General features: G+C 39.7%; 1 protein-coding gene across 19 annotated transcripts in view; it reads right to left on the minus strand.

Annotated features, from left to right (window-relative positions):
• SECISBP2 (SECIS binding protein 2) overlaps positions 1 to 13,295 on the minus strand; it is a 40,179-nt gene that overhangs the window by 21,617 nt on the left and 5,267 nt on the right. For 8 of the 19 annotated variants that reach the window (XM_033429625.2, XM_012533360.3, XM_033429631.2 and 5 more), the window contains 7 exons: positions 11,304 to 11,553; positions 10,934 to 11,057; positions 9,427 to 9,656; positions 6,017 to 6,098; positions 4,232 to 4,437; positions 2,596 to 2,718; positions 985 to 1,074 (listed from right to left, as the gene is read on the minus strand). In XM_033429625.2, coding sequence (XP_033285516.1) covers positions 985 to 1,074; positions 2,596 to 2,718; positions 4,232 to 4,437; positions 6,017 to 6,098; positions 9,427 to 9,656; positions 10,934 to 11,057; positions 11,304 to 11,553 — 1,105 coding nt within the window. Of the gene's footprint in view, positions 1 to 984; positions 1,075 to 2,595; positions 2,719 to 4,231; positions 4,438 to 6,016; positions 6,099 to 8,763; positions 8,854 to 9,426; positions 9,657 to 10,933; positions 11,058 to 11,303; positions 11,554 to 13,295 lie in introns of those variants that run through there. The other 11 variants (XM_033429623.2, XM_033429621.2, XM_033429622.2 and 8 more) reach the window with 9 other exon arrangements.

Consider the following 13,295-nt stretch of genomic DNA (forward strand, 5'->3'; position numbering starts at 1 on the left):
TTTATGTGTGGGGCTAGCTGGTTGGTACTACTGCCTCATTAACACCATTCGCTCTCCAATTGCCTAAGTGAGCCAACCAAGTGCCATGAAACCATGGAGGCATGACCAAAAATTTATACAAGTCCAAAACACACCCAGCAGGTGAGTATTATATTTAGGCGCAAAGTCAGATACACTCTAAACAAATGTTATTTCTGAAATCATTCTGATTTGGGTTTTGAGACTGTATAAGGGTGTACGGACGTGTTGTCTCTTGTGCTTTAACACCTCCACTCCTGCCCCACGCCACTGTTCTCTTCCCTGATGCCAAATTCACGCTGGGTGAGGGCTCATGGCAATGGGTGAGTGCTAAGCACAGCACAGGCAGCCACAGAGACCTCTGCAGGGATGGAAGATAACCAAATTACAACATAGGAATGCAAAGATACATGGGTTTAGAATTTTACTTTTCACAAATGTGAAAACAATCACCCCACTTTGAAAGGCAAAATGACAACGAACATGCCCAAAGTATGCAAGTTCTCCATCTAGATTATGAACTACAAGTTCATTCCTGAATCCACAGTGGGGCTAAGGCAAGAGAAGAATCATTTCTTCCTCTGATCCTGACTACCTGAGTGAAATGCTGGTGGCTCTCTTTTTTCCTTCTGTCAGACATTACTGCCTCACAAAGAGATTCTTCTGTTTCCTGAATAAACTAAGTCAAAGTTTTTTCTTTAAATCCAAGTTAGGCAGTTTGTGTTCCCCTCCTTTCTGATACAGCAATGGCAGTTACCAATAGCCTAATTTCAAAAGTGATAAAGCAGTTTTAGCTTAAGAGCAACTTTGTTTCAACACACTGGATGTGGTTCCCCAATGAACGAATGAATCAAAACAAAACCACCTGTCCCCATATACAAAGAAGTCTGGAAAGCAGTTTTTCTCAGTTTAGTTAAGCAAGAAAAGTTAAGCCAAAAGCAATTGTGGTTTCAATCTAAAAATTACCTGTGGCTGCTGTTTAGACTGAAATTTCGGTGACTCTACTCTGTCTCTTCTTTCAGATGCAACTGCCAGATTGGGAAACTCCTCGGCATCCTAAGTAAACCACACACCCTTTAGCTCTTCGCAAATCACAATTATCAAATAAGCCCAACTACAACCTGTTCCTTGGTTTTATTTTCTTTCCATAAAAATATCCTTATAAAAGTGCTCAAAGGTGTTATAAAACAGTCAAAACAAAACCAAAAAACTAATGTAAGTGCTTCGGCTTTATTTCACTCTTAGAACAAAGTTAAGGACCGCAGTTTGAATCTCCCTGCTCCAGAGGCAGAGAGCAGGGGCCTCAAGGATGTGGGTTCACCAAGCAGTCTACGAACTGCCCCAAGCATACTGGCACAAGAGTTTTCAAGCACCCATCCTTCAACTATGCTTTTCTGTAGGGAAACCATCAATCTGGACTCAGGGGATGTAAGCATCTTGTCACATGTGCTGATCCTAGACTAGAAAAAAGAAACAAAGGAACAGGTCTCTAAACAATGTTTAAATCATTTTAAAATGTCTTATGTGCTTCTGTCAACATTTTAGGGACCCTGGAGAAATTATGTGAAAAATGTGGGCAGAAATAATGAGTTATTTGTTGGCCCAAACAATAATGCTCTACCGCAGTCATAGGTTTTCAAACATGCAACCCCATTACTCTCAAGGGAATGTTCAAAAACCCCTGGGAGCCCCTCGAGTTTGTGGGAACACCTCGGGCTTGACCCTAAGCTGGCTGCCTGGGAGTACTGCTGAGAGACCCTTCTGCCAGCACCAGGAGCCAGGCTGCTGAGTCTGGTACTGCAGACCCATGAGAAACATAATCAGGATCCAGGATGGCTCCTTGGAGAACAGAGACATTCTTGGAGTATCACTGGACAACAATTTAAAGAGCACTTTCGGAAGTTCATGATATTCTCTTCTTGACCAGGGTCCACGACAGATCTACAGTATTCTAAGTTTCTCTCAATAGTGGAGCATATTATACCAAAACATCTAGATAGGAAAGGAGGCCCTGCAGAAGCCAGCATGCCAAAGCAAAGAAAAAAACAGACCAGAAGATACTGAGGGGTATATATTAGTAGTAGGGCATACACACCATTAAATTTCAATACAAATAGTTTTTTCTCTAGGCCATTCATTCGTTTACTGAGAACCTGCTATGAGATGGGCACTGCACTGGGGACACCAAAATGAAGAACTGAAGAAAATGGGTGACAACTATTTTCTTTAGCACTACAATTTTTTTTTTTTTTTTTTTTTTTTGCAGTACACGGGCCTCTCACCGCTGTGGCCTCTCCTATTGCGGAGCACAGGCTCCGGACGCACAGGCTCAGCGGCCATGGCTCACGGGCCCAGCCGCTCCGCGGCACGTGGGATCTTCCCGGACCAGGGCACGAACCCGCGTCCCCTGAATTGGCAGGCGGACTCTCAACCACTGCACCACCAGGGAAGCCCAGCACTACAATTATTAAAGAAAATGTTGGAGAATTTTTACTTCAGCAACCAGTATGAACCCATTTCTATTAAGGAAGACCCATTTATTATATCAAACAAGGTGAGTAATAAATGTAAATATACTTCAATCCTTGGTGGCTCTTGAACTGTCAGGACTTCATATTTTGATTTAGACTTTTCTTTCTTTTTCTTATTCTTCCTTGAGGCTTCGTTTTGCTCAGGATCGTCACCTTGTGATGCTCTGGACTAGAACAACAACAACAAAAAAAGCAAAAATCATGGGTTTTTAGGACCATTTTTAAAGTCTTTATTGAATTTGTTACAATATTGCTTCTGTTTTATGGGTTTTTTTGGCCACAAGACATGTGGAATCTTAACTACCCAACCAGGGATCAAATCTGCACCCCCTACATTGGAAGGCAAAGTCTTAATCATTGGACCTCCAGAGAAGTCCCCGCATTTCTGTTTTAAAAAAAAAAAAAAACTTAAAACAAAATAAACATCTTTATTTATGTTTTCAGGAGCCCTGAGGTAAAACAGACAGCAAGTTGTTAATGGAGGCTCCTAGAGGGGTGGGGACCAAAGGGCTATGGGAAAAGGACCTTTTCCATAATTAGATCCTTGTAGTATTACAGGTGCTATTTCAGTAATAAAAATTCACAATACAGAAAGTTTTAGAAGGGGAAAAAAAAACATTATGACCACAATGCAAAGCCATCTGGGTCATAGGATTACAGGAGATCCTCATTTTCTCATCTTTATTTTGGGACTTCTCAAAAATAAACTTTTCTTACACCTCTAATTAAAAAATAATTTTTAAAAAGATGCTGGGAAAATAAAATAAAATCTGTTAACTCTTAAGAGTGTTAAAAGCTCATTTAGATGGTGACTTGGTGGTCTACTGTGCAGCCTGCGCCCCGACACCAGCGGGGCCTTGGAGCTGGCCAGTCTCCATGTGTACTTGGAGGGGCCTCACAGCCGCATCCTGTGTTTCACAAGTATGTGCATAAAGCTGTAGGGAACAGGCACACAAGTCTGACTTCACCATTAATTGTTACCAGCAGAGATTTCTCAATCAACCAAGCGTAAACACACAGCTCCTGTTTGTGTGGGATGGTCTAAGACACTTTCGATATCAAAAAGTATTCTAACACTCAAAAAGATAGGAAACCAGCACTAAACAAATATGACCATATTTCAACTTAAAATAATGTTATCAGTACACAATGAAAATCAAACCCAAAATCTAGCCCAGTAAAAAAGGCTCTTCAAGAAAGAAATCTAGGGATTGAAAAATAACAACTTAAAATTATTTGAATTGAAAGGAAAAAATGGATTCTGAAATGCTATTTTATAGTAAGTAGCTGCAATTAACCAAGAATCAATTAACATACATGATGATCGCAAAATGTGGCACACAATTATCTTGCTACCAGTACCTGGTAGGTAAAAGCAATGTAAAATCAACAGACAAAAGACTGCAGTATTTTATATACCAGAGCATAAGCTACTGCCAGAATCTCTCTTGTAAAGAATTCAAAATGGTCCACAGATATTTTAAGACCATAGGTCTAACATGCACGTCCTTGTGTATAAAAGCTACCACTTGTGTCCCTAGACTGTATTCAATTCAAGTACTGAATACAACCAACTCAGATTAGTGCCTACAGTACCAAATGAAACACTTTCAGTTAGGATTTGAGAAAAAAAGACAATCCAGTGGTACAGAAGAGCAACATAATCAAACTGTGACACGTACCTTTTTAGTAGGATGGACAACATGTTTCTCTTTGTACGAAGGCTCCGAAGATAAAACTTCAGAAGATGACATACTACCATTTTTAGGATCTGCTGATGAAGCAACCATCTTTAGGTTTATCATGGAAGTAACATTTTTAGGGGCTGGTGACAGTTCTGTAGATAATGTCTGCCGAACAACATAACCCATTGGTGTCCAAGATAATTCTGCTCAAAGATAACCAAAATTGTTGAACAATCCCAACAGTAAAAAGAAATTCCTTAGAAATTCCAAGCATGCATTACATGAAGTACTCAAGAGCATAGTTAAATTAAGGTGTTGTCAAGAACATTCTCTTGGAAACTACAGTATCCACTAAATTTGTTTTTCTTCTTGGAACATGCATGCTGAATTAACTTGTAAGGGGAACTGACTTTCCTAGGAACTGTTCTTTTAACTTAGAGGTGCAGGTGGTAAACAAAAAAGTTTCCATTAAAAAACAATAATCCACAAATACATCCACGTGGCAAACACACAGATATAATGAGCTAAAGAGCAAACTGTGGCCCTACTAACCTTGATGTGTACCTTTAACATCAGAAATCAAAGATCACTAAACTTCAGCTATCGCAATAACTGGTAATTTATTTCTTTCTAGAACATAGGCATAAGTATGGCAACACTACTCCGTAGGTGCCCATGAAACTCTATATACAGACAAAACAAAAGGACATCCTTCAGGACACGGGCAGGTCATGTCAGCAGCCTGTGGCTACCCCACAGTGGGGAGACAGGCTGTTCTTGTCACCACACAGCTATGCATCTTCACAGCAGTTGCTAAAGTGAAGGTCTTTTATTGAACCACGTACATACCAAACATGCTAACGCAATTGAAAACACACCTGTGAATAAATCTAGAATAATTTTGTGAAAAGGTCTTCTGTTAGGACAAGCTACTCACAAAAACTTCAAAAGCAGAATCTACTGAACTCTCTCTGAATATCTCACTTCTGGGCCAGGTCAGGACAGACCAGCAGTTCTCAAAGTTCTGAGACTCCTAGGACCCTTTCAGGGGTCCACAGTCAAAATTGTTTTCCTGGTAACAGGAATGTGCCATCTGCCTTCCCCACTCTCACTCTCCCATGAGCGTAGTACAGTGGGGTTTTCCAGAGGCTGTACGACAGAGAACAGTGAAACAGGTGAATGCCGAAGCAGATCTCCTGAGCCAGACATTAAAGAGCTGCTAAAACGTAAAGGCTGCTCTCCTCTCCTGACTAGTTTTTTAACTTTGGAAAATAGTTATTTTTTTTAATTAAAATGTGCTATGTTAACCTGTAATGGGTTTATTGTTACTTTTAAAGTGAATTAGTAAGTATTTTGTATTTCTCAGTTTTAATTTCAGATATTACAAATATTGACAGTTATCCAAATAAACAGAAATTCTTTGGGGTTCTTTTAAAGGGTATTAAGGAGGTCCTGAGACCAAAAACTATGAGAACCACTGATATAGGTAATGCTTAAGAAAGTAATCATTTCTGAGTTCATAAAATGTCTCACTTAACCGAACAAACATTTCATTTAGAATGCTTTACTTGTACGTAGTTTACACTCCTTGTGCATGGATGTGGGATCTCGTTTGCTTACTTCAGTCTTCTAACAATGATGCCAGTTTATCAACCCATCAGCTGCCTTAAAGAAGGCTTTAAAACAAAAACATTTCAGTTGCACTAGACTGAAAATGAACTAAGAAAACAGACAATAGACAATTTTTATATTTTAAAATAATATTTGATAGCCCACTCTTACCTCTTGTACATGAAGAGGGACTGGTAGCAGCATTATCAGTTACAGATCCGGTCCGATTATTATTCTTCACCACTGTTCCACCCTAAAAAACAAACCAGTTCTTTTCTTACTATTTCAGAATAAAAGTAATCATTATTTTTGAAATATATAGTTTCCTTCGCCATTCTTAAAACCTGCAAAACATACGCTAATTAAAAATTCCAAACACGTAAGTACATTATGTGAAAAATTAAATTACTTTCTTCTGCCAAATCTCATTCCCTAGAGGAAAAACCATCCACCGTCTACAGCTTAGCTAGCATCCTTCTATTTCTTTGCTTAGGACATAAACATTTGTATATTATTTTAAATGGATCTCCATAATGGGATCACACCACACGCAGTATCATGTAACTTAGGGGAAAAAAACCAACATACAACCAACAATTTCCAAATCAGCACAGATGTACCTACACGATTCTTAGAGCCGAAGTGCCCACTGTGAATGCAAAAGCTGTCGTTCACCACACCCCCACACCAAGGCTCAAAAAATCCCTGAACATACCCACAAAAACAAATACAGGTCTTCTAATACGTACTCCCTTTCACAGACAGAAAGCTGCCACACGCATGGAAGAGGCACCAAACGACACTTGGGGACAAGTGAGTACATTAAGAGAGACCTCAAAATGACCAGCAGCCAAGGTGAAAGGAAAATGATAAATTCACACTGAATGGATTTAAAATAAATTCTGGAGTTCATATGTTTCATAAACTTATCCATTTTACCATTCCACTACATCTAAGCCTAGTTAAAAAAAAAAAAAAAGAATTGTTCAGTGGCCAAAATAGCTGATTGCTGAATATGCCTTGTGCCACTTCTCTGCTTGGATAGTAGAAGCCTGTTAACCTCCAAGAGCTGTTTCAGAACAATGGAAAGAACATGTTCCTTAAGTAGGACAGAAAGCCCCCATTTTCAATACAAATAGAAATAAAGCAAAATCCTCCATGTGGCATCCGCTGATTCCTGGCCCCGTGGTAGAGCTCACTAAGGGCCTGGAAATACCTACTTCACCCTGGGCCTTCCTGCCCCAGGGCCTCCCCAGAGGACCCACCACTTCCCTACAGACATCAGGCAGGGCTCTCTGGGCAGGCAGGTGTCACTTGCTAACCTGCAAATTCCAAATTACTGCCTGACAGATGCACACCATACCAATCTTGCAGGAGGTGCCGCCTAGAGCACCCACCCCATCCCAGGAGTGCGAAGCTGTCTGCTTCAATCCACTGCAGGACTGAGGCCCAACCTCTGAACAGAATCTCGATAATTTCATTTCGCTACTACTAAATGGATGCAAAACAAGGGTGACTGGGGAAGTGAATTTTTATTTTTAATGAAACATTTCTGGAAACTCCAAAGGCATGGGGAGGTTGGGAGTCTGGCAAAGAGAAAGATGCCATTCTCCCTTCTATTAGCACCTTTCTCAGCTTCCAAAACACTGGGCTAGTCCTGGAGGAGGTGATGTGGCATCAGCATAGCTCTGTGGAAGTGACTGCACACTGAGAAACAAATTCTCTTCCGGCCCCATCCTATAGGCTGCTGTGTTCTCTATGGGGCTCCAGATAGACACAGTATGTAAAGGCAATTATGTTAACTAAAAAAAAATAAATTCATCAAAGGAGAAAATAAAATAACATAAATGATTAAAACACAGCCTGTTCTTTGCGTAAACATAACTTTTATGCTCACCAAAGCCAATGAAACACTAGAAATGGTTTACCTATTCTAGAATGGTTAAGTAAATTATATATATCAATACCAAAGATTCAATGCAACAGTTATATTTTCAAAAAATATTTTATGACATGGAAAAACTACCACAAGTTTTGAAAAATTCAAACACAAGCTTGTATCATACATGTGTATCCTAAATTGAAAGGAATGCCCCTCAATTCCCACAATGTACCATTAAAAAAAGAATAAGTGTCAAACATGGTTTTCTCTTGGTTGTACAGCTTCAGACAATTTTTTTTTTCCTGAATATTTTCCTCATGTTGAAAGATGTTACTAATACCATCAGGAAAAAAAAGGTTTCTTTTAGAGGGAAAATGGGAAAAAAACAAAAAAATACTCCACACATAATTCAAGAGTGTGAATATATAAAGCAATGAGTATGTACATCTCCCCACATAGCATGATATGTCTTACTTCTTGTCCACATATGCAGTACTCATATGTAACAAGTGACGATGACATAAAGTGTCAGTCATGCTTCCACTCACCCTGGACCCGCTGTACTCTGTCCTACTTTTGTACAGTGCTCACGGGTTTAGAATTATCCACTGACCACCCATGATGAAAGCATGGAGCCCCTCGACTACTCAGCTATTCCATACACCCAGCCAGGGCCCAGAAAGCAGTCACAAAGCTGCCTAATGAAACTGTGATTCTTCTGTATCAGTCAATCGGCCTTACTTATCACCACTGTGTAAAAGGAAAACACCAAGGTATGATAGTCTAAGGGTCAACATGTGGGGAATGATTTATTTTCTGCACATTATAACACCAAGGTATAATAGTCTAAGGGTCAACATGTGGGGAATGATTTATTTTCTGCACATTATAAGCCACTACCATCAAGTCTTCAGAGGGTTTAGTATCCAGGCACCCAAGAGAAGTGCTAGGACAGGAAATGGAAATCCTTTCTCCATTCAAGAGGTAAATGAACTGGTGAGCTCTGTTTTCTTCATTGTTTCTTCTTTCTCCTTACCTCCATACTGGGATGGGCCCCAATTTGTCACAAGACATTTTAGGGACTACTAACCCAATAAGGTTTTTTCCTGGAAGTCTCAAAATCAATCTGTTTGAGAGGAAAAATGCGTCAATTTGATGGAGTAAAACTTTGAGATCAAATGGTGAATACAGTGCAATTTAAAATTATTAGGCACTGAGTGCACTTATTGCAATGACATTTTCCGTATCATTGACAAGACTGAGGTGCAGATAAAAAGCCTGGAAAAATCAGAAGTTACACTACACAGTTTTAACATTACTATTTGATTTAAAAAAATCTCTTTCCCTGTATTGGAAAAAGTGCTACCAGAATGCAATGGTAGAAACAACATTTTCACAATGTGCTGTGGAAGCAGGAACCCGTGCTACAATCCTCTCCTCCTGAGACACTGCAATGCTTTCTAGCCACCAGATATGAAGACACTTGCTAAGTGATTCTCTGGAAAGAATAGCCACACCAGGTGTTACAGCTGACTATAAACAGTTCAAACAACAGAGAAAGTCACCTAAGCGAACTGAGAGGCCCCTCCCACACCAAGATGTGAAGTGTAGTATTTGAAGTGATGTCCTTGCATCACTACCCATCACTGAGGAGAAAGGAAGAAAGAAGGGAACAAAAAGAGCAGGAGGCTGCACTCACCTCTGCTAACACTGCAGCAGGTTTCCCCACTTCTCTTAGAAGAGAAACGTCAGTAGAGGCAGAGCGTAAAGGCCCCCACTTGAGCTGCTTTTGTATCTCTGGTATCTCACTGTTCTCTCGACCCTGCAGTTCAGGAAAATCCAACCTGGTAAATTCAAACTCAGGTTTGGAGGCAGATCCACTTTTTTCAATGATTCTGGATTTCCTGTCTGTTCGTTTATAATAACCATCTGTATTTACAGAATTAAAAGTAGGGGTAAAAATTTAGATGTTGTCTAATGACCTGTACTCACACTTAAATTGCAGAGTAGGAAGTCTATTGCTATTGATGCAACACGTTATTGTCCAAACAGCCTAATTTTTTTGTAGTGTTGTTAACCTTCTCTGTAACAGTGGAAAACATAAATGACCATGGGGGCCACCAAGCAGAAAAACGAAAACACACTGCAAATTTTAGGAGTAACTCTAAAGTGGATGAAATAGCTACCTTAACCTGACTGTGCAGCTGGGCATTTCAATTATTCTTAATACACACTTTAGAGATTTGTGAGATTAAGGGGACTCTTACAAATTTTCTTTAAATAATAAAATTTCCATGTTTTAGTTTGCTGAAAGAAACTGCAGAGAAACAAGTAAAACGAAACTTATAAGCTCTTTCCCATCTTTCTCCTTCAAATGCAAATGAATGATGCTACAGGTTACAATGCCATAAAGCCCCAGCATTTTTTAAATTATTTAATTGTAAGGCTAGAGTTATTACAGTTAACTGTTCAAATTTTCTTTCATATTACCATGTACCAGATGGTTTATGAGTGAAGTCAACACCAAGAGAAAAAGTTACATATCAAGTAACAATAAATTACACATGTAAATAAAATGACAGACCATTCCCAGTAAGTACGCTATTACAAAGGTTTTAAGTTATTATATAAACAGATGATGGCTGTGATCAACGTGCAATAGTAAGTAATTTACATGAAAAAAACAAGACATCATGTATAATCACTAACTTTCAGCCAGAGACTGGAACAGCAGTTTTCAAGACCAGAGCAGACATGTCCTCTGAATGACTGTCCTGCCCCAGGTTTAGTATTGTTTAGGATGGGATTTAAACCACAGTCAACTCTCCCACGTATTAAAAAGTGTCCCAACAGAATACCAGAGAAGCTATTTCAGGGATGAACACGATCAAATACAGTACAAGGGATGTGACTGTAATTCACTTTTATTTAACAACTGTTTTGAGGCGGGTGATTATCACCTACTTGCTATGTGACTTAACAGAAGTTCTTGCACAAAACAAGGTAATAACATGTTAAGGACACGTCATAGAGCCCACACAAACAAGTTCCCTCCCCGGGAGGAAAGGCCCCCAGGATCCCACAGGAAACCTGATGGCCTCAGTTTTTCATGATGTGTAAGCCCACAAAAATAGTTCAAAGAACAGAGACGTTTCTGGGGGTAGACAAAGTAGGAAGACATAACATACAGAGCATGTTATTTTTACCTGATTTCAAACTATTCTCAGCATGAATGGACATACGAGGTGAACTTTTAACTGATTTTAGATCAGATGATATAGGTCCATCAGTCTTCTTAGTGTCAAACTTCTGCTCATCACAGGTTTTCTTCTGCAGGAAACATTAAAAAGTAAACATAATTGAAAAGTAACATATTAAAAAGTAACATAAATTCACTATAAAAAAGGCTCAAATCTGCAAATTCGTAAGTACAACTCAACCATTTTTTACAAAGGTTAGACCGTATCAAATTTTAAATATCTCAAAATTTAAATATCTTAAATAACACGCAAGAACTTACCAGTTCTTTATGTTTTAAATGCTAAAGTGATCAATAAAACCAAAACATTTACAGACCTTAAACAGAGCTTTTGTGTCTTGCGGGAGAGGGCACACGTGCTCGTTTCGTGGCTTCACGGTTTGAAAACCTCCGAAACAACCGGGTTGGTTGTAATCATACTGGGAGCCAGGCACTGGGCAAACATTTTGTGACGACTCCAGGGTGTAAGGAGAATAGGCATATGGATGAAGAGGGATCTCAGGAGATAAATACTGAGGTGGAAAAGTTGAAGCTCCAAAAGCCATATCTTCAGCATAGAGTTTCTGTCTAAATAAAATGGGTAAATTTTAGTTGCAGATTTAATACCACAAACCAAGGAGCTTAATATTTTGTAATAAACAAATTTAAACTTTTTACTATTTTTGAGGTCATTTATTCTAGCAATACCTCAAATTAAAAACCAAATAAAACCTCTGAGCACTTTTTCTTAACCTGCAAAGAAAGATGCTGACCTAGTTCTGTTTTTTTCATTACTTATCTGGAACCTCCATGAAAGGACCCTATTATAAGGAACATTAGAAAAGCCCAAGGAGGCTCCAGCAGCTTTCCACTCTCATGCTGTCAAATATTTGGAAAAGCCTCTCTCAGCAACCCTGGCCAAAAGAGCTATCCAGACCATTCTCTCAGTAGAGGGAGTTTTTTACTGCCCATCCAACCTCTACCCCGACAACCTGCAGGGCCTGCCTCCTGAGGCCCCAGGTGCCCGCAGACAGCCTGCCCAGCCCCTTCCCTGCTCCAAGCCCACTGCCACATCCTGTGCTCTACTGACTCTTGGGGCTGGAGTCGCAATGGGGACACTACGCACAAGGCAGTCCAGGAACTACACACGCTGCTAACAAGATGGAACCATCTGTGAACACTGCTACTGCCTCAACTTTCTCAAGCTGCTAGGCTAAACTGAAATATAATTTAACATTGATTTTTTTTTAGCAAATTTGGTATACGGCCAGAGGTTTCAACCATTTTGCAATGAAAGTTGATACAATGACAAAATGCTAAGCAGCTGAGTTAAATACAAATCACTATCTTCTCATTCCTACAAATAAGCACCAGCAGATGTTTCTGTGACTTTCCAGAGCTCCAAATTATCTTGTAGCAAATCAATGAAATCCCAAAGTGTACTGGTCCACTGAAAGGCAGGAAGAGCCAAAGCTAATGATGAGACATCCCATATGATCTTCCAACTGTTCAACTGTCAGGAGATATGGGCGTAGGCACCACTTACTAGAAGTCGTGTTTCTACTCTGCTGCAAGTAAGAGTCTGCACTGAGGGAGGAAAGGAGTCACTATCTACAGGCTAGACCTGTTAACACACTGATGAGAATGTTCACTGCTTTCGCTTCCATGCAGCACTGAACTGCCTGGAATCACCGTCTATTAATTCATGACATTTTATAACAAGTTTAAATCTTATAAGATCTTTTTCTTGTAAGCAATTGATTCTAGTAATGAAATATTCCAGATTAAAACCCCAACGAACCCTTTTACTGACCATTTTCTGCCCCACAGAACACGTGGCCTAGTGCTGCTCTTTGCTGAGAAGAGAAAGATTCAAAGCTTCATCCTGCTGCCCAGATGCTAACCCTAGATGTGAATCTCTGTTTTATTTTGTTTGATGCTCAGAAAATCTAATGGAGGGCAGATGAAGGTGAAGAACCTGTTCTCCACAAAAGAAGATAGGCAAAGAAGATGGGCTGATAGCAAAAAAAAAAAAAAAAAGTTAAAATGACTAGCCGAAGTCCAAAACATGGATAAATGAACAAACCAATGAAATTCAGGTAAAGAAGGAAAGGGAGGTGGGAGGAGGCAGGATCCAGTAGTGGTTTTGAAGGCTGTTGTCACCCAGAAAATTTTTCTCCTGTGAATCAGGAGACCTCGGTTTGGGTCACAATCTGGTTTCCCCCTTTGGACAAGTCACTTGGGTTTCTATCCCCTCACTGATCCTTATTCCTCTGGAAAGTTGATATTTTTTCTTTCCATCCCAGGTAAATATAGTTACATGCAGAGAG

This window comes from Orcinus orca, chromosome 6 (assembly GCF_937001465.1).
Source record: "Orcinus orca chromosome 6, mOrcOrc1.1, whole genome shotgun sequence".
NCBI classification, from domain to species: domain Eukaryota; kingdom Metazoa; phylum Chordata; class Mammalia; order Artiodactyla; family Delphinidae; genus Orcinus; species Orcinus orca.